The sequence below is a fragment of the Cervus canadensis genome, chromosome 5 (assembly GCF_019320065.1).
Source record: "Cervus canadensis isolate Bull #8, Minnesota chromosome 5, ASM1932006v1, whole genome shotgun sequence".
Lineage (NCBI taxonomy): Eukaryota > Metazoa > Chordata > Mammalia > Artiodactyla > Cervidae > Cervus > Cervus canadensis.
Window position 1 is genome coordinate 24299955 of NC_057390.1, and position 20998 is coordinate 24320952.

The window sequence follows — 20998 nt, forward strand, 5'->3', positions numbered from 1 at the left end:
TTGTCTGCTCCTCTTTTTGTGGACGTTTCAGTGTTTGCAGTGTTTGGCTATTACCGATAAAGTTGCTTTGAACAGTTTTACAGGTCTTTGTACAGGCATACATTTTTCTCTTGGTTTGTAGTGGAGTGGCTTAATCATTTGGTATGGATTTTTTTTTTTTTTTGGTATGGATTTTTTTAACCCTTTATTTATTTGGTTGTATTGAGTCTTAGTTTTGCCACAGGCTTTAGAGTATGCAGGCTCAGTAGTTGAACTGTGGTGGCTTGGCTGTCCCTTGGCATGCAGGATCTTAGTTTCTGACCAGAGATTGAACCCATGTCTGCTACATTGGAAGGCAGATTTTTAAGCCCTGGACCACCAGGGAAGTCCCTTTTTAAGAAACTGTGTGGAGAAGGAAACAGCAATCAACTCCATTATTCTTGCCTGGAAAAATCCATGGACAGAGGAGCCTGGCAGGCTGCAGTCCATGGGGTTGCATGACTGAGCATGTATGCATGAGGTTGGAGGGAGATGAGTTGGTAGCAGTAAACTGGTAGAACTAAAAAAAAGAAAAAGAAACTGCAAACTCTTTGCCAAGGTGAATCTACCATTTTACATGCTCATCTGCAATGTGGGGGAGTTATGGTTTCCTCACATCTTTGCCAACACTTCATGAAGTCAGTCTTTTTAATGTTAGGCCTCCTAATAGATACGTAGCAGTCATTGTAAATTTTACCTTCTTGTGTCCTGTAATTTTTATGTTACAGGATTTTTTATGTTCCTGTAACTCTTCTTGAGCCTTGTTCTGTGATGCACTTAAGTTACTTGCAAACAGTTTGGTCCTTTTGGTTGTTGGCTTTATGACTTAATGTATATTTGTGGGTCCAGAGCAGTCAGTGCTCATCTAGGGCTCATTTGTTCCCTAGTACTTAAGCAAGACCTTTCTGTGTACTCTGCCCACTACGCCCTGAGTTATGAGTTGTACTAGTGTAGTTGTTTGAAAGCAAGCATTGTTCCTGGCTCCATGTGAGCACAGGGCACTGTTGCCACTGATTCTGTCCCTCGCTTATGGCCGTTTCCTCACTTGCATTCACTGGTGGGTGCTACGCTTGAGGATTACTGACTGTGATCTCCAGGTTTTCTCACTATCTTCTGAACTGCGGTTGCTTTGGTCTCCCTGGTCTCTCACCTTTGTCTCCTCACCTGGGAGTCACCCAGGCTCTGCCTCAGTTTCCCCTCCTCTGTTGCCTGGAAACTCTGCCAAGGCAATAAATAGGGCCCGTGTTAGGGCTCACCGTGTTTGCTTTCTGCCCCTCAGGGGTTACTGTTCTTCATTGCCTCATGTGCCAGTGGCCTGATGCTTCAGGTATAGTATTAAGTTTTGATTTGGAGCGGGGGTAAATTTGCCTGACTTTTTTTTCCACTCAGCGCTGCGTCCGTGGGATCCCGTGGGATCCATCTGTGTTATGCTTGTATCGCTTGTTCTTTGTTTTGGTCCAGTAGTAGTCATTCTCATGGTGGTGGACATTCAGGCGGTTTCCTGTGTTGGCTCCTGTGAGGAAAACTGCTGTGAACGTTCTTTTGGTGTGCTTAAGCTGTCATTCCTCTTGGGTAAACACTGATGATTAGGATTCTCGGTTTGTGGGGCAGGTGTAAATATACTTTAGTAGTATATTGCAAACTGATTTCCACAGTGGTTGAACCAGTGTTTCACTTTGTATGTGAATTCTTGGGCTATATTCTTGAAGAGACTTGGCATTTTCAGTCTTTCAAAGTTTAGCTGTTATGGGACAGCAGGTTTTCTTTTAGGAGGCCACAGCATAATACTTAGGTTAAGTAATATGAGGGCTGAAGTAACCAATTCTCCTGGTTTGCCTGAGACTGAGGGATTCTCTGAATGTAAGACTTTAGTGTGGTTTTTTTTTTTTTTTGGTGGCTCAGGTGATAAAGAATCCACCTGCAATGTGGGAGACTTGGGTTTGATCCCTGGGTTGGGATGATCCCCTGGAGAAGGGAACGGCTACCCATTCCAGGATTCTGGCCTGGAGAATCCCATGCACTGCATAGTCCATTGGGTCACAGAGTCAGACACAACTGAGCGACTTTCACTTTCACTTTAAAGCTTTATTTATTTATGACTGTGCTGGGTCTTGGTTGCTGCGTGGGCTTTTCTCTAGTTGCATTGAGCGGGGGCTGCTCTCCAGTTGCTGTGTGCGGGCCTCTCGTTGCAGTAGCCTCTTGCTGCGAAGCAAGAGTTCTGGGGTGCGCAGTCTTCAGCAGTTGCTGTTCCCAGGCTCTGGAGCACAGGCTGAGTAACTGTGGTCACGGACTTAGGTGCCACGAGGCCAGGGATCAAACCTGTGCCTCCTGGATTGGCAGGCTGAGCCACTGAGCCACCAGAAAGCCCAGGAGTTCTAGTGTTAAAACCAGGATAGTTCGAGTCACCTTACATGAGGTGCTCAGCATATTTAGGCAGCAGAATGTGAAGGTGAAAGCAGGAGACTCACAAGGTTCAAGCCAAACCCAAGTACAGATAAGGCCTTACCCAGCGGTTGTGTTCTCTAGTCAGAAAGACGGGTCCACTCACTCCACCACCTTTATCTTTCAGATCCCAGCATAAACTGTTTCTTCAGAGAAGGGTCAACTGGCCTCTCAGGCCGTGTTAATTTCCTTTGTTGTATTTGTGGAACACCTTATATAACCTTATAATACTTGCCTACACTTGCCATATTTTTATTTGAAATCTTTATCACGGCAGGACATTTATGTCTTCCTCATAGATATCCCCGCAACATATTGGTAGGGACATCAATAAATTTTATTTTTTTTTCTTCTCTTGGGGGATGGGGTGTGGTTGGGGGGGGGAAGTAGGTGAAATATGGCAGGGTAGATCATTACAAGATTTATAAACCATGAGACTTCTTAAAAATCAAAGCAAGAGAGAAATGTGTTGTAGGAAGATGCTGGCTGCTATATCTGTAATGAATGGGAGAGGATGATGGGCTTGGGGTTCTGGAAATTTTGGTTACTTGTACATCCTTTTGTTTCTTAAGTTTTAAAATTGATAGCAAATGAGAAAATGCATGGTGGCATTTTAAGGCTGCATAAAATTCCAGATGGACTTTGAATATGTTATAAGATTGGGCAGCCTTTGCCAGATGCAGTGTTCTTTGAATAAATAAATGTAAAGCAGAAATAGCTTAAATTTCTGATGGGATCCTAACTTGCTATAAAACAACTTATGAGTCATTGTATCTCACTATGTGAAGATAAAATTTCTGTGACAGGTTTCTTAAACCCAGTAAAGTAAGAAAGCCTTGTTTCAGCCACTTCATGTTTCTCTTTTCAAGTTAGACTTTGAGTTAATATTTCTTTTGATAAGTCAGTTGTTCCTGAATATCTTTCAGGGCATATGTGGTGAAAACAGTTTTCATGATAATACTAAGCTGTCACTAGATGGTCTTCCTGATTCTCTCAGGAGTATATGGCAGTTTTTGCACTTGTCTGACAAGTTGATGACATCACCATTCAGGATAATTCAATATGTGCTTGTGATTTCCTGTGTTTTCAAAAAATTTCTTCGTTTTAATTTCTAACACAATATTGATAGATATAACCCATGTAAGCAAAACTTTTTTGAAGTCTTTGATAGGATTGAAGAGATAAAGGAGTTCTGAGACTAAACAGCTTGAGAACAGCTGGTATAGGTATTCTGTGCTCCCCCAAAATGTTTTAAAATTAGTGTCTTATACTCTTTTCAACTTTATATGTGATTTTCTTACTTCTTAACTTTTCATCCACTCCCAGTATCTCCCTGTTTATCTCATGCATTTCTTTATAGAAGGGCAGTAAACTCTTGGTGCTTTCCTGTTTTTGAGCTCCAAAATAGGCCACTTTTCTGTTTTGCTCCTCTCCTTTTCTAGTCTTCAGAACCCAAAAGTTAGTTGTATATTTGTAATCATGTGTATATTTCAAAAATTCACGTTATACAGAATGTCACTTGAATTTTACATTTTGGAAAGATGATGGAAAGTTGTAGAGAAGGAAATACAGGTAATGAAATGATTATCAACTGCAGTGGTTGTCTCATTAAGAAAAAAACAGTTTATCATGGATTAGAGTTTAGTTACAGATTTCCTTCTATTGAGTCCTATTCATTTTTTGATTTTTATTCAACTTTTATTGAAGTTTCTAGGAAGCAGAAAAGTGAATACTGTGCTAATTATGAAACTGCCAGCCAACTTTGTCCTCTCTTATAAAGCCTAGATTCTTTTAGGGCTGTGGGCATTGCTTCCCAGCCCCATTGCTTTTTTGCTTCCCCCATAGGTGTATTGCTATCTCATCTTTGGTGTATCTTTTTCCATTCGTCTGTTTATAACTTTTACATATGTACGTATTTATCTAGAGCATTGTTTTTGCCTTTTAAAAAATGGTATTTTGCATATGTGTCCCTCTACAGATTGCCTTCTCGCTCAATATCAAGTTTTTGCAGTTTGTTGGTGTGTGGATTCACTCATTAATTTTTAACTGACGAGTAGAAATTCATTACATAACTATACTGAAATTTATTGTTCTTTTTCCATTTCATTTCCCTTCCGCCCTTTTTTCCGAGTTTAGCTTGTTCTCTTTTATATTATTCATATACCATATATAACTTGCCACTTTGTTTTTATTTATTTAATTTTTAAAAATGTTTATTTTTATTTATTTATTTATTTGACTGCACTGGATCTTAGTTGCAGCACTCTGGATCTTTAGTCGTGGTACGTGAATGGTTAGTTGTGTCACGCCAGGTCTAGTTCCCTGACCAGGAATCGAACCCAGGCCATCTGCATTGGGAGCCTGGAGTCTTAGCCTCTGGACCACCAGGGAAATCCCCACTTACCACTCTAAAAAGTGTTTTTTAGTATATTCACAAATTTATGCAACTGTAACTATTATTTAATTCCGGGGCATTTTTTTTTAATTACTCCAGAAAGAAACCCCATACCCATTAGCAGTCCCCGCTCTGGTTCCTCCGGCACTAATCCTCTGTCAACCACCTGTCTGCTTCCTGTCTCTTTATTTGCCTGCTCTGGATTTTTCATATCAGTGGTGTCATGTAACATGTGACCTTTTGTGTCTTTCTCTTTTGTAATGTTTCATTTAGTTTAATGTCTCAAAGTTCATGTTGTAGCATGAACCAGCACTTCTTTCCTCTCTATGGCTGAGTGATAAATATGCCATTGTGTGGATATCCTACATTTATTTATCCATTTATCAGGCATTTGGGTTGCTTCTACTTTTTGGCAGTTAGGAATAATGCTGCTATAAACATTCACATGCAAGTTTTGTGTTAACATGTTTTCAGTTCTTCTGGGTATATACCTAAGAAAGGAATGGCTTGGTTACGTGGTAACTCTGTTCAACTATTTGAGGAAGCATTGAGCTATCTTACAGTGCAGCTGCACCATTTGACATTCCCACGGATAATGTACAAAGATTACAGTTTCTCTACATTTTTGCTTATTATCTTTTTGATTATAGTTATTCTAGTCGATGTGAAAAATCTCATGGTGGTTTTGATTTGCATTTCCCTTGTGACTAATGACTTCAAACGTCTTTTCATGTACTAATTGGCTCTTTGTATATCTTTTTGAAGAAATGTCTGTTCAGATTCCTTGTCCATTATTTAATTGGGTTGTCTTTTTGTTGTTATAAGAGTTCTTTATTCCAGGTACTAGACCCTTATGAGTTACATGATTTGCAGACATTTTCTCCCATTCCATGAGTTGTCTCTTTGCTTTCTTGAGAGTACCCTTTTAATCACAAAAATTTTAACACTAATTTTAATTTACCTGTCTTTTCTCTGGTTTCTTATGATTTATTTAGGGTGCTGTAGTGAGGAAACTATTGTTTAGTCTCAGGTCATGAAGATTTACACTTGTGTTTCATTCTAAGCATTTTATAAAATTTTTAGCTCTTACATTTAGGTCTTTGATACATTTTGAATTAATTGTGTGAGAGTCCAGCTCTATTCATTATATATGGGTGTCTGGTTGTTGTTAGCGCCATTCGTAGAAGACTTCATTCTCCTGGGCTTTCCAGGTGGCTCAGTGGTAAAGAATCTGCCTGCCAATGCAGGAGACATGGGTTCGCTCCCTGGGAAGATTCCCTGGAGAAGGAAATGGCAACTCCTCCAGTATTCTTGCCTGGGAAATCCCCTGAACAGAGGAACCTGGTGAGCTGGTGAGTTGGACATGACTCTTTGTGTAGAGTTGGACGCGACTCTTTGGAGTCCAATGGAGTCACAAAGAGTTGGACACAACTGAGCAACTGAGCACACACGCACCTTCATTCCCCCAATGATTGTCTTGGCACTCTTGTCCAAAATCATTCTAATTAATCTGTGCCTGTTCTTATGTCAGTACCACATAGTCCTGGTTGTCATAGCTTTTATCCTCTTTTTTTTTTTTTTTTTTTGGCCACACAGCATGCAGGGTTTTAGTTCACCAACAGGGTTTCCCTGGTAGCTCAAATGATAAAAAATGCACCTACCATGCGGGAAACCTGGGTTTGATCCCTGGGTTGGGAAGATCCCCTGGAAGAGGTCATGGCAACCCACTCCAGTATTCTTGCTTGGAGAATCCCCATGGACAGAGGAGCCTGGCGGCCTGCGGTCCGTGGGGGTCGCAAAGAGTCGGACACAAGTGAGTGACTAAGCGCACACACACATACAACCAGGGATCAAACCTTTGCCCCCGTCAGGGGATGCATGGAGTCTTAACCACCAGGCCACTAGGAAAGTCACTGGGGTTGTAGCTTTGAAGTAAGCTTTGAAATCTGAAAGTGTGAGTCCTCCTAAATTTGTTCATGGCTGTTGAGGGTTGCTTATGTCCATATGCATGCCTGTATGAATTTTAGAATTAGTTGGCCAGTTTTTGTGAAAAAGGCTATTGGAATTTTGGTAGGGGTTGCACTGAATCTGTAAATCAATTTAGGGAGTATTGCCATCTTAACCCGGAGAAGGCAATGGCACCCCACTCCGGTTCTCTTGCCTGGAAAATCCCATGGACAGAGGAGCCTGGTAGGCTGCAGTCCATGAGGTCGCTAAGAGTCGGACACAGCTGAACGACTTCACTTTCACTTTTCACTTCTATGCATTGGAGAAGGAAATGGCAACCCACTCCAGTGTTCTTTCCTGAAGAATCCCAGGGACGGGGGAGCCTGGTGGGCTGCCGTCTATGGGGTCGCACAGAGTCGGACACAACTGAAGTGACTTAGCAGCAGCAGCAGCCATCTTAACCATATTAAATTCTCCAATGTGTGAACATAGTCTTTCCATTTATTTAGGTCTCTTTAAAATTTCTTGTAAGAATGTTTTGTCATTTTTAGTATATGAGTTTTGTCTTTTGTTAAATATATTCCTGAGTATTTTTTTTTTCCTTTTGATGCCGTTGTAAATGAAATATTCTTAGTTTCAGTCTGAATTGTTCAGTGCTATTGATGAAACTATCATTGATGTTTGTTGATTGATCGTTTGCCTCTAGATTGCCAAATCTTTTCTTTCTTTCTTTAATATTTATATATTTATTTGGCTGCCTGGGATCTTCCATCTTTAGTTGCAGCATGTGGGATTTTTAGTTATGGGCATATGAAGAAGCTCTCAGTTGCAGCACGTGGGATCCAGTTCCCTGACCAGGGATTGAATCCAAGTCCCCTACGTTGGGAGTGTGGAGTCCTAGCCACTGGGCTACCAGGGAAGTCCCTGCCAAACCTTTTCTTTGTCTTCATTCAGATAGTTCCCTGCAAGCTCAACTATCATAAAAATCCTTCTAATTTTATTCAACTTGCCTCTTTTTTTTTTTTTTTTCCTTACCAGGCAGGCTTGCGTTGCATCAATACTGAGCTATTTTCAGTCAAATAATATGCCTTCAAACACTTGAGTACTTCTTAAATGTATCTCTAGACAAAATTTTAACCACCTGCTTTTCTGTATGTTCTGTACCAGCTCACATCATCACTGTGGGCTGATAGTTCATTAAAATGGAGACCTGAGGATGTTTGTTTGAGAATAACCTGTGGAAAACTCTCCTTCTACCTGCCCGCTCTATAGCCCCTATCCTAACTAGCATGTAGAAATTATAATTTTGATTAGTTCTGAAAAATACCCAGTTCAGGCAAACTGAAAGTGAAAGTCTCTCAGGCGTGTCTGACTCTTTGCAACCCCATGACTATACAGTCTGTGGAATTCTCCAGGCTAGAATACTGCAGAATACTGGAGAAGGTAGCCTTTCCCTTCTCCAGGGGATCTTCCCAACCCAGGGATCGAACCCAGGTCCCCCGCATTGCGGGCGGATTCTTTACCAGCTGAGCCACAAGGGAAACCCAAAAATACTGGAGTGGGTAGCTTATCCCTTCTCCAGGGGATCTTCCCAACCCAGGAATTGAACTGGGATCTCCTGCCTTGAAGGCGGATTCTTTACCAACTGAGCTATCAGGGAAGCCCTTTCAGGCAAAGTCCTGAGAATCAATAATGACTTTTCCTTGCCTAGGTTCTGTCCCTCTTTGTTCAAATACCTAAATTGTCTGTTGCCTGTTCTGGCCCAGTTAGGTGTCACCTGCCCACTCTCTAAAATTTTGCCTGAGTCCATGACTGTAACCTGCTGTGGAAATTGATCTGTATCCCATACCTGGATGCTCTCTTTCTTCAGATTACTCAGCTAGTTTGATTTCTTCTCTGACACCTGCTTCCTGGACATTGTTTTTGCTAGCCTTACCTAGCCTTTTTCAGGCTGTGTGTGTAGTTAGCCTTGCTGAGCTCTGGGGCCGTGGATTCTTTCTCATCCTGCAGTCTAAAGCTTTGAAATTTGTAGGACCCTTGCTGGGTTGATCTCAGTTAAGTACAGTGATACTTATTTTATAAATATATATTTATATGTATTGTTTGTTAAAACTTCCACAATCCCTTGGTGTGGTTTCTTTCTGTATCTGTCTCCAGTTTATGACCCTAGTACCTTAGTGCTTAATAAACTGTACTGAAGCCTTGCCAACTGGTGTCAATCTCTTCCGTTGCTGTACTATTTTAGTGGGACTTCTACTTTAATAATTTTTAGAAGGTAGCAAATTTGATGTTCCATCAAGCTTGGTAAATGGTTTTAAAAAACTATAAATGTATTACGATGGACATGGTTTTTGATGATAGTCTTATTCGATCTGTTAAATTTTTAATTGTCTAAATGTCGGTTTTTGCTGTTATGGTTGGCTTAGTGTTTTTAGAATGTTAATGGGATGGGAGTCATTCTTGTTCAGAAGCCAGTATAAATTTATACAAAAATGTAAAGAAACTTAACTAGTCAACTTGAGAAAATGAGTTTTAGATGCTTTAGTTTTAGATGTTTTGGTGATTTCTGTGTTTGGTTAGGTTGAACTTAAGAAATTTTATTCCTTTTCACCCAATATCAAGAGATTGCACAAGAAAATAAGATTTGCTCTTGTTACCATTATTTGTAGAGCTTGCTGCTATTTTAGCCCTAAAGAGTATACATTAGAATACAGTTAGCTGTGTTTTATGGAACAACAATTTATCAAATCCTAACTAGGTAAAGAGTATAATTTCGTATGTAATATTTGCTGGTGCTAATAGTGCCAGTGCAGCGATAACTTCATTGATCTCCACTGGTGAAATGTTATTATACTTGCAAGTAAATGGCTCTTTTAGTGTTGCGTTTCTATTTGAGTAGTTAATTATAAAGAACATTCAAAGAATTTTAAATCACATTATTCAGTTTTTGAACTTGGTGGATCTTTTTCTTTTTTTTGGATCTTTTTCTAAATCAGTTTTTAATTTTTGCAAGTTCATTTTCAATTCAGAGTTTTAAATGTTTGAGGGTAGAAAACATTTGATACTTAGTCTAGTCATTGCCCTCATACCATTTAAAAAAACAACAGCTAGAGGGTCACACATGATAAAACTTCCTGTGGTCCTGGATCCTTATGTAAGAAATTTGTAGAAAAGCTTGTGAGGAGCAGAAATGTGTTGCTGTTGGTGCGTGTTTTGCCAGTCAGTGTCCAAAAGTTAAAGCCTCTGAGGCCACACCTGGGGCTTTACTTGCTGTGAGAGAAGCCAGCCAGCCCTTTGACTCTGAGTTCTCAATACTCTGGCTGTTCCCATAGACACGCAGTCTGGTCTGGTCCAGGGAAGGCTGCAGAGCATCTGTGAGCCTCTGCAGGTATGGATTCCAACAAACTGGAAAATTCTTAACGAGATGGGAATACCAGACCATCTTACCTGCCTCCTGCGAACCTGTATGCAGGTCAAGAAACAACAGTCAGAACCAGGCATGAACTAACGGACTGGTTCCAAACTGCAGCACGCCAGGCTTCCCTGTCTATCAGCATCTCCCAGAGTTGGCTCAAACTCATGTCACCATCCATAGTGATTATGGAGCCCAAGAAAATACAGTCTGTCACTCTTTCCATTATTTCCACAACTATTTGCCATGAAGTGATGAGACTGGATGCCATGATCTTCGTTTTTTGAATGTTGAGTTTTAAGACAACTTTTTCAGTCTCCTCTTTCACTTTCTCAAGAGGTGCTTCAGTTCCTCTTCGCTTTCTGCCATAAGGATGGTGTCATCTGTGTATCTGAGGTTATTCATATTTCTCCCAGTAATCTTGATCCAGCTTGTGCTTCATTCAGCCCAGCATTTCTCATGATGTAATCCGCATATAACTTAAATAAGCAGGGTGAAAATATATATAGCCTTGACGTATTCCTTTCCCAACTTGAAACCAGTCCATTGTTCTATGTCCGGTTCTAACTGTTGATTCTTGACCTGCATACAGGTTTTGTAGGAGACAGGTAAGGTGGTCTGGCATTCCCAAATCTTTAGGAATTTTCCATAGTTTATTGTGATCCACACAGTCAAAGACTTTAGCATAATCAATGAAGAGAAGTAGATGTTTTTCCTGGAATTCTCTTGCTTTTTCTATGATCCAATGGATTTGTGTATTACTAACACTAGACATCAGAAATGAAAAAAATTGTAAAGAAATTCATATTTATTTATGGGTTTTATAATCCATGCATTGATGATGATTCCTTATAGTAGTCTCCTGTGATTGTCGTTGCTTCACAGTAACCTAGCCCATACTTAGGGCAAATACACTATTGGAAACATTGTTGGATTTTTTTAAAAAAATCACTTACCTCTGATAATATGCTTATGAATAGTTTTTCCAAATACAGGAGAGAGGCATAAGTGTTAGTCACTCAGTCGTATCTGACTCTTTGTAGCCACGAGGCTCCTCTGTCCATGGCAAGAATATTGGAGTGGGTAGCCGTTTCCTTCTCCAGGGAATCTTCTCGACCCAGGGATCCAACCTGGTTCTCCTGCATTGCAGGCAGATTCTTTACAGTCTGAGCCACCAGGGAAGCCCCTGTTTAGCGAAATGAATGGTAATGTAATTCTTCGAAAGGAATGTTGTAAAATGCTAAGAAAACTAACGTAGTATTAGTTTTTATTAAATATCACTCACCTCATGCCTGTGTAAGGTTAGACTAGTATCTCCATGTTTTATGAATTGATGACCACTTTTATTAATTTTCTTGACTTTTTTTTTAATTTTTAAAATTAATGAATTATTTTTGGCTAGTTCTTTGTTCCTATGAGAGGACTTTCTCTAGTTGCAGCAAGTGGGGATCACTCTGTAGTCGCGGTGCTAGGGCTTCCCATTGCGGTGGCTTCTCGTGGATCTCAGGCTCTAGGGCATGTGCGCTTCCTGGTTGCAGAGCGTGGGCTCTGTAGCTGTGACACTCAGGCTTAGTTCCCCTGTAGCATGTGAGATTTTCTTGGAGCAAGTGAACGTGTGTCTCCTGCATTGGCAGGCGGATTCTTTACCACTGAGCCACCAGGGAAGTCCTTCCTTGATATTTCTAAGCTACAGGGTTCATCTGTAAATTTTTTCAGTTGTTGCAAACCTCCAGAAAATTTCCAGTATACTGTATTTAAGTCTAGATATAAGTGGACCCGTTAAGTTCAAACTCACATTGTTCAAAGGCGGACCTGGTTCAGTGAGTGCAAGTTTGGCCTTACTCTGTTTTCAGAGTTGATAGTTTACTGTGTAGTTCTAGGTTGAATGTCGTGTTTCCTCTTGGATGGCGTTGCTCTGTCTTCTTAGCATGCGGTATTGCTGTTCATCTGTGATTCCAACGCAGATTCTGGTTTCTTTGGTGTGCTTACACTTTGTTCCTGTAAATGGTGGTAGTCTTCTCATGCCATTACTTAAAAAAAAAGTTAAGTGTGCTGGTAATTCAATCAGGACACTCATTCTTACTGGACACTTAGTAAGGGGAAATTTTCTTGAATCATTCTTGGATAAGTCTTTCCTCATCCCCACTCTCCCCTCCCTAGACCACTCCCCCTCCACACACACACAAAAAAGAAGTTAGAGAGTCTTCTTTATTGTTTCTTTTTGAAACTTTTATTAGTTGGATGTTGGACCACATGCATTCTTCTTTAATTTTTTAATCTTTTGGTTTTCAGTTGTCTTAATTTTGGGGAGATTTCATTAGTGTTGTCTTCTAATTCTTCTATTAGTTTCATTTGTGTTATCAAACTTGAAATGTGTTAACACTATTTGTTTTCTGATTATACTATTTTTAAATGGAGTATTCTGGGATACAGTTATTGTGTTATAGATAGACTTTTGATGCTTTTCTCCTGCTTTTTTGATCTCACCCCACTTTTCGCTTCTCACAATACTTGGTAGCTTCAAGAACTGAGTCAGTACACGCTCTGTGCCACACTTCTCCACAGCATCCCTTTCTGTACACACATAGATTGTCACTTCCTCCTCTTGACTGTGTGTAGTTTATTTTTTTTAACGTCTCTTTTTCATCTTCTAAACCTGTTGTTGAAAATCTTCCATTGTTGCTTCATTTTTTATTGTCATTGAAATGTTAGTATATTTCCATTGCTATTTTGATGTGATTTCTTGGGGGGAGAGGAGATACATAAGATATATGCATGGTTTCATCTGCCATCTTAAAATTGGAGTTCTTCCTTTGAGGCCTAGGTAACTAAATGTTATGGTTGTAATTCATATTACAAGTTAAATGTGTAAGTTTAAAATCAATTAGTTTGAACAAAATATTGAATTAAAGCCTGATTCAGTCTATCTTAATAATCAAAGTAGATAATACAGTTTGTAATAATGCATTTTTTGAATTTTATTTGTGTAGAAGAAATTGAGGAAGAATCTGAAACAACAGTCGAGGCTGACTTGACCGATAAACAGAAACATCAGTTGAAACATAGGGAACTCTTTTTGTCGCGCCAATACGAATCTCTGCCCGCAACACATATCAGGTAAGAACTTTTTAGAAGTTGGTCTGATGTTCTCAGTAATACTATGACAGTTGAAAGAAACAAAACGAAAACAACCTTTTTGAAGCATTTCCCAAACTCAACAATCTTGCTCAAATCAGTTCACTAAGGGCTTCATTATGTAGTCTTATCTTGAAAATTTATAGTTTATATTAGCATTTTAAAGCCCTGCACATGTTATGCAGTCAAGTAACCATGTTGGCTTTGTTTTAATCCGGACTTTTCCAGTCATTTAAGTTATCTATTAGCATCTTGCGGAACAGTGTCCAGCAGACACCATTTTGGGGAGTGCTGGTCTTCTCCAGATGCCTAGAAAAAAGTAGACTTACTAGGGTCCAAGAACTAGAACCCCAGATCTGCTTCCCAGACAAGTGTCTCTTGACCTTGTAGGATATAGTACCTTTTATTTATTTATGTTGGAGGGCCTCTGGGATGAAAATTTTTTATTCTTTACTGCTGACTCACTTGCATCTGCTCTGTGCATTGATGCAATGAAAAGTGAATTCAGTCCCTGGTTTGTAGCTTGGGGAGAATGGTGGTGGTCTTTTTCATCTGGTGGTGGTAAGATTTAGGCATAGGTTAAGCTCTTTTTAAGTGCTGTCTGCAGTAGGTGCATTTTAGAGGTATAACAAAATGTTTGAACTCAAAAAACAGGCAGTTACTGACCCTCAGTGTCAGGAAAGCTTCCGAAGGAGTTGGCATTTACTCAGCCTTTGAGAGATTGGGGGGCATCTTTGAGCTAAAAGGAAACAGGTGAGCATGGGTGTGGGCAGGAAGAAGCTTGTGTCTAGGGTGGTGGGTGTGGGGGGATGCAGTGTTTTTGTCCCCTCTTGTTAAAGAAGTTCCTTCAATTTTTGTTTTGTTCACAATCTTTATTCTTTTATTCAACCCTTCACTAGTTATGATTGACTTAAAAGCTGTTTATGTACAGAAATAAAATGTAATAACTATTTATTTTAAAAAATTGTCCCTTCCTCTTTAATCCTGAATGTCGATATTGTATCTAAGTCTGTCTACTTTGGGCTCAAACACGTTTGGAGACTTCCTGAAACTCTGGGTTGGTCTTCATAACACTCCACAATCCCCCCGACCTTTGTGTATCTTATACTTCTCTTTTCAGAAATGGACGCAGAGATCCTTCCTCTAAGACAGGAAATGTATGACAAAGATACTAGAATCCCTTTTTTCCAAATCTTTTCAGAGATAGCTTGATCCTCCTCAATAGTTAACATCATATATAATTGCTTTTTTTTTTTTTTTTAGTTTTTTTAGGGAGCATTGTGCTTAGATTGGTGAGAGTTAGTATTAATATGTTCTGTGTGACTTAGGGTCCTTTGTTAGAAAAGATAATCAGGCCAGATAATGTGGGAACAGTCACTTAATCTAAAAATAGGGGTATTTCAAAAAATAGGAAAGTAAGTTACTTTTCGCTGAAAGAGATGAAACATGAACACATATTTTGTAATTTTCTTAAAGATACAGGTAACTAATAAATGCTGAAGAGCCATATGCATTTATCATTTAATTGGAAGAAACTAGAATATAAAGATTCATTTTAAGCTCAAGAAGTTATGTGGCCAGTCATAAGACTCTTGCCAGAATGAGAATCTGACAAATGGTTTTAAAAATGTATCCAAAACACGCAAGTATATTTTTAATTTACCCTCCTGATAGCTTGGAATCTGTTTATAAGAAATGTTGGTTTCCTTTAACAGATTGCTTGGAATGGAAAAACTAGTGAAGTATTTTTCATCTTTCACAAGGACTGAGAGAGTATATTGCAATGGGATTATCAAGACATGCCTTTGTTGAACATGGAAATTACATAGACTACATGATCATTCAGTCATGTTGAACACATTTTCTGAATATATTCTCAATTAGGGAGCTCACTAACTGCTTGATTAAAAAAAAGACAAGGTCCGCAGCTTATAAACTTCAGTTTACCCTGTGCCAATTCTTTTGAATTACGAGGAAGAGATATAGACATTTGGGGCATTTGTTTTCGGATTTGTTTTTTGTTCTCAGAGTTGAGAGGTTTTCTCACCTTTGGCTCTCATTTTCAAACAGCTGAATGAAATTAGGGGCAGTCTCTGGCCAAAGCATGACACCGTGCTAACCATCCCTCACATTGATGTAGAACAAGTGCACTTTGGAGTGATCTTGACATTTTGCTAATGTTGAAGTCATGCCCTATCTGTTGTGCTGTAACAGGAGAAAATTACTGAAGTCCCATTGTTCTTTGGCAGCAAAGAGGGGTAATTTTATGAATACTGGCTTTTTATTCTCAGAGACGTTATCAAGTGCCCAGAATCTCCTTGTGCTGTATGGAACAGGGGAACAAACCTGACTGAGGCATTCCTGAGGTCTTTTGTAGTTTTTGTGATCTATAATATTAACCAGATGCTATAAACTTCCAGAGTGGCAGGAAGAGACGGCTTTTCAGGAAGAGCCTCCTTTTTATTTCATTGAAAGAGAATGAATAGGACCAGGACTGTTGTGGGTAGAATTAGCGATTCACCTTTTGTTTGTGAGATAGGTGGGGTTGAACATGAGAATTCCTTTGGAACATTGTTTGGGGAGTAAAGGCGAGAGACAGCATGCTTCCTGCATAGTGCCTTAGGTCACTAATAATAGATTGTATGCTGCTTGGGTTATATAAAGCACTGTAAAATTTATTTTTATGCTAACTAGACCCATGACAGTGTGTGTGATGTGTGTGTGTGTGTAAAATACTGTGTTTTTTCCAGTTTATATACAGTTTCAGTTATATACAGCCCATGTTTATTGAACTTGGCTTTTAAAAATTGTAGTATTTATTGAGTCTTTATGATAAGTGTTATTCCATTTGCTTTACATGTATTTTATTTGATTTTCACGATGAGTTTGTAATGTGTGTATCAGAGACAAAGAAAGCTACATTTTAGTAGCTTGTTGGGTAGATAGGCTCTTTAATTTCCTATTTCTTTTTTCACATAATTTTTTTGTTTACTCAAGTTGAATGGTCAGAACTGAATTAAAAACTGAGTTAAGCATATAAACTATACTATCATACAGTGTTAGAGATATAAATAGTGACTGGGAACTAGCTACTTGATTGAGGGCCTAAGTTTGTAGATGTGTCTTGCATTTGGTCCGATGTCACTTTTTCCTTACCTTGAAAGCACAAAGCTTGGTTTTTAAAAAGCTAATTACAGCATTGTACATGTAGTGATTAATACCACTTCCCTGCCTCTGGTGTAGCCAGTTAGTCATATTTAATTAGCGCCAATCCTTTCCTGCTTGCCAACCTTGGGATCTGGATCACAGCCTTTGAAGTCATGCTTCATTGTGTCTTAAAAGCATTTTGTTAGGTACCTGTTGATTATTGGCCCCAACGTGTCCTGTCGTAAAGGCTTTTGGACTGGATGATTTCTCCAAGTCTTGTTATGAGCAGTGAGTAGTGATAGAGCAACCATTATATCCGTGTTGTTAGACCTGGCCCTTGCTCAGAGCATCACTGGTGAGGATCCTGCCTTCCTCATTGCTTAACCTTGACAAAATCCAGAGAAACTCTTATAGAACCTAAATTTAGTCTCAGTAGTAGGTCTTAAGGGCTTCCCTGGTGGCTCAGTTGTTAAAGAATCTGCCTGCTATGGAGGGAGACCTGGGTTTGATCACTGGGTTGGGAAGATCCCCTGGAGGAGGGCGTGGTAACCCACTCCAGAATTCTTGCCTGGAGAATAGCCTGGGGGCTGAGGTCCATGGGGTCCCAAAGAGTCAGACACAGACTCGACTTAGTGACTAAGCATAGGAGAACACAGTAGGTCTTAAAGATACAGGTGCACATAGTGTTCAAGCTGTCTCTTAATGACAGGGTGCTTCAGAGAAAACCTTACATTCTTTTCCTCTTAAACAATTTTTAGCTTGGGATTCCAGAATGTGATTATGGTCATCACCACCCCCACCATCATTGCCCCGTAGAAGACTGGCTGTGGCCACAGTTTATAATGAACTTCTCTTGGTTCAAGCAACGCTGTGTTGCTTCTGCATTCTCACCTCCAAAATAAGCTTTCTTAATTCGGTTAAAAAAGTATGTTTAGCAGCTGTTAAAAATCTTGGGTTTTATGTGTTATTTGTCTAGGTTCTTCACGTCAGACATCGTCTTGGAGTGTAAGATTCTAGAAGCTCATTATCTCTTTTCTTTCTCCTGCTTGCTGTGGAACACAGTACCCAATAGTCAGTCAGACTTTGAAGTTTTCATAGTTTTCATTTAATTTTATTTTTGTCCTTTAAGGAAATAAAAGTCATCAACAGAATAATCTTCTCTCAAGTACTCCTAACCTTAAATGAAGTTTTAGGTTGTGTGCCTTTCTCTGTTCGTGAAAATTAAAGATTGATATATGGAATCACAGGTTGCTTAGGACTTTGAGGGAAAGTGAGATATTCAGAGTCAACATCGAGCTTTTACATGGAGGGCTAGGATAAGGATAGGAAGTCTATTTTGTGTACATATTATTCGTCATCAAACAAAATGAATTTACAAGCCATATATAGCAACCATGAGAAAGGGGGAAATGGAAGAATTTCTAGCCAATAAGAGGTATTTGGGGGGTGGGATACTGAAGTTCTTGTCTTAACACCCAGTGTTGATGAGGGTAGGGAAACATAACTATAGTCAGAGAAATAAAATTTTAATATGTGAATATCCTTTGACCTAGCAATTCTGCTTTTTGATTTTATCTAACAGAGGCTCTTAGGAAAGGGTGTAGAAATATATATACTGATAGGTTCATTGAAGAATTGTTTTGTGTATTGAATTTTAAAGATATTTGTTGCAAATAAATGAAATTTTCATTCCTAACTCTGAGTCTGCATTATAAATATAAATAGGAACTTGGTATTTGGTAGATTTCAGGATTATTTTACTATCAGAAAATGCAAGCAACTTTCATATTTATGCTTTTCTATATTTCTACCTGCTTTGAAATGAGAACATTTTAGGCGTATAATGGAAGAAGTATTATTTAAAATTTTGTATATTAGATAGGGAAAATGCCAGTTTTGTGTTCATTTTAACTCCATGCCTTGCCTGACAACCTGGCTGGTTTTAATGAAGACAGAATAGGCAGGAATCTACTAAAAACTAAACTCTTCTTTATCCCCCCCTCCCCAGTAGTAGTAAAGTGGTAACATTAGCTACTGTTATATTAGCTACATTTGATAGCTGACCCTATTTCTAATTTAGGGGTACATTTTCCAAATATGTTTTTTGCAAAATGCTGTTTCCTTCAAGAATTATTCTGTCAATTCATATTCCCATCACAGTACATTATGAATATGCCCATTTTGCTGTTTCTTGAAAAATAGTGCATATTAAAATTGAATATTACTACATATTAAAATTGTAAAATAAACTTATTGTTTATTTTATGATAATGGAAGAATTATAATTTACTGTTGAAATGGGGGAAAAAAAACATGAAAAAAGGTTCAGACACAAACCCCTGTAATCTCTCCACCCAGCAGCACTGACATTTTGGTGTATCTCCAATGTGTTTTTCTTTTCTTATCTTGTGCGCATTCTCTGGGTTTGGACTCTGTGTTGTTGGGAGTTTACTGGGTATGGCAGAGGAGCTACACTCCCCAAGTGCAGCTTCCTCCCTTGTTAAGTGGTGTTTATTCTTCAGTGCTGCTATTGTCATCTTTGCTCTTTCTAGGTTGGTTTGTTTTTAAATATGTGAGAAATATGGTTGGAAAATGAATGATGGAACAGTAGGAGGAGAGGGGGAGGACAGTTAAATAAAGGCTGGAAAAATTCCATTCTTGAGACGTTAACAGACATGCCTGATAGGTTTGATACATCTGAAGTAGCAGAAGGAGAGGAACAATACTTCGGGCAGCTGCCTGGCTGTCCAGTGGTTAGGACTTGCTGCTTTCACTGCTATGAGTGTGCCCCGCACCCCCACCCCCCAACAAAAAGAATACTCTGTCATTCAGAAAGACTGTGCTCATTCAGAAACCAATCCAAGTGTTACTGTCTTGGACTGGGCAAAGATTTCTCAGGATCATGAAGATACTCTTCTGTTTTCTTGAAGTTTTACTGTTCTACCTTTTATATTTAGGTCTGTTTTATGTATATGGTGTGAATAGAGGTCAGTTAAATGCTAAGTTTAAAAAGATAGGACTTACAATATCATCAAGCAGTATCAAACACCTAGGAATAAATTATAAGAAGGATGTCTTTAAAGAAAAGGGAGATGTGTAAAAATTCCACATAGAAACTATGGAGTATTGCTAAAGGAATTAAATTAAAGACTTAGTAAAGTAAACGTGTAACAATATGTCTGTTTTTCCCAAATTGATCCAAAGATTCAGTGTAATTCCAAAGAAAAACTTAGCAGGGTCCTGTGTGTGTGTGTGTGTGTGTAAATTAAGAAGCTGAGTGCAAAATCTGTGGTAATGGAAAGGACCAAGAATGTTTCAGAGCATGGTTCGTATTCTTCTGGGTATCCCCCCATACACATTCAGGTGGGGCCTTGTGAGATCAAAACTATTTTCATATCAACAGTAGGTGTTACTTACCTTTTCCCTGTATTGATTTTGTCAAAACAAAATCATGTGCAAAAGCAGTGGTGGGTCAGCTGCTGGCACGAAGCCAGCTGGAATCAAGTCATTGTCACCAAACTGGACTGTAGTTACCACTGTATTGTATGTATTTGCAATTAAAAAGGAAAGGGGAAAAGAGGCAAATTGCACTTAAGAATGTCCTTTGCAAAACAGTACAGTTTTTCAATTTTAATAAATCTCAAATGGCTTTTAAAAAAAAAATTGAAGAAAAATTCACACAACATATTAACTATTGTACGGTATTCAGGGTACATTTCATTGGCATTCAGGGTACTGATAATGTTGTGCAACCCACCACCTCTCCCTATTTCAGGAGATTACACATCTCCATTTTACGATGTATCCTTCAAATCACTGTGCTCTACCCCTTAAACTTGTACGGCGCTGTATGTCAATTATACCTCCATAAAACTGGAAGGAGCAAAAAGAGGTCACACATCTTTTTAGTCTTCCATGTCCTGAAATGAGAAGTATGCATGAATCACTTTGGCGGTATGCGCAAGCGTGATGGTTATCTTGAGAAAAAACTCATGGTCTTGTTTGAAATATGAGCTGCACTATTAAATAGCTACCTTTGTCACGGAACACCATGTTTGCCTGAAAAAGCCACTGAGAGATAAACTATGTTTTTTTTAAGACACGACCATATGGTGGATGTTTTTTGAAAATGAAGTAAACTAGTCACTCATGTGAAAACTTAGTTGTCTGTTAAGTCAGACATTGAGGAAATTTGTAAAACTGTAAAATAGTACCACTGTTTTCATTAATTTTGGAGGGGAAAATAAAGTAGTTATTAATAGCAAATATTTGCTAATGTGTAATATTTATTTTTATTTTAAATTAGTTGATGTTAAATTTTAAATGTTAATATCTATCTAAGGTAAATATTGATAGATATAACCCACAAAGACAGAAGTTCTTTGAGGTCCTCAATAATTTTTAGAAACGTAAGAGATCTAAAAGTTTGAGAATCATGATAAAGTCAGTCTTTAAGAATAATAATGTTAGAGGCTTATATCATTTGATATTAAGACACTTGT

The 20998-nt window shown here is 38.8% G+C and overlaps 1 protein-coding gene across 10 annotated transcripts in view; it reads left to right on the plus strand.

Annotated features, from left to right (window-relative positions):
- The window catches only part of MTA3 (metastasis associated 1 family member 3), a 172133-nt gene that overhangs the window by 34408 nt on the left and 116727 nt on the right, over window positions 1-20998 (plus strand). For all 10 annotated transcript variants that reach the window (XR_006269405.1, XM_043468423.1, XM_043468425.1 and 7 more), the window contains exon 4: window positions 13205-13331. Coding sequence is in view for 9 of the 10 variants with exons in the window: in XM_043468423.1 (XP_043324358.1) it covers window positions 13205-13331 (127 nt within the window). In the remaining variant the exon portion in view is untranslated. The remainder of the gene's footprint in view (window positions 1-13204; window positions 13332-20998) is intronic.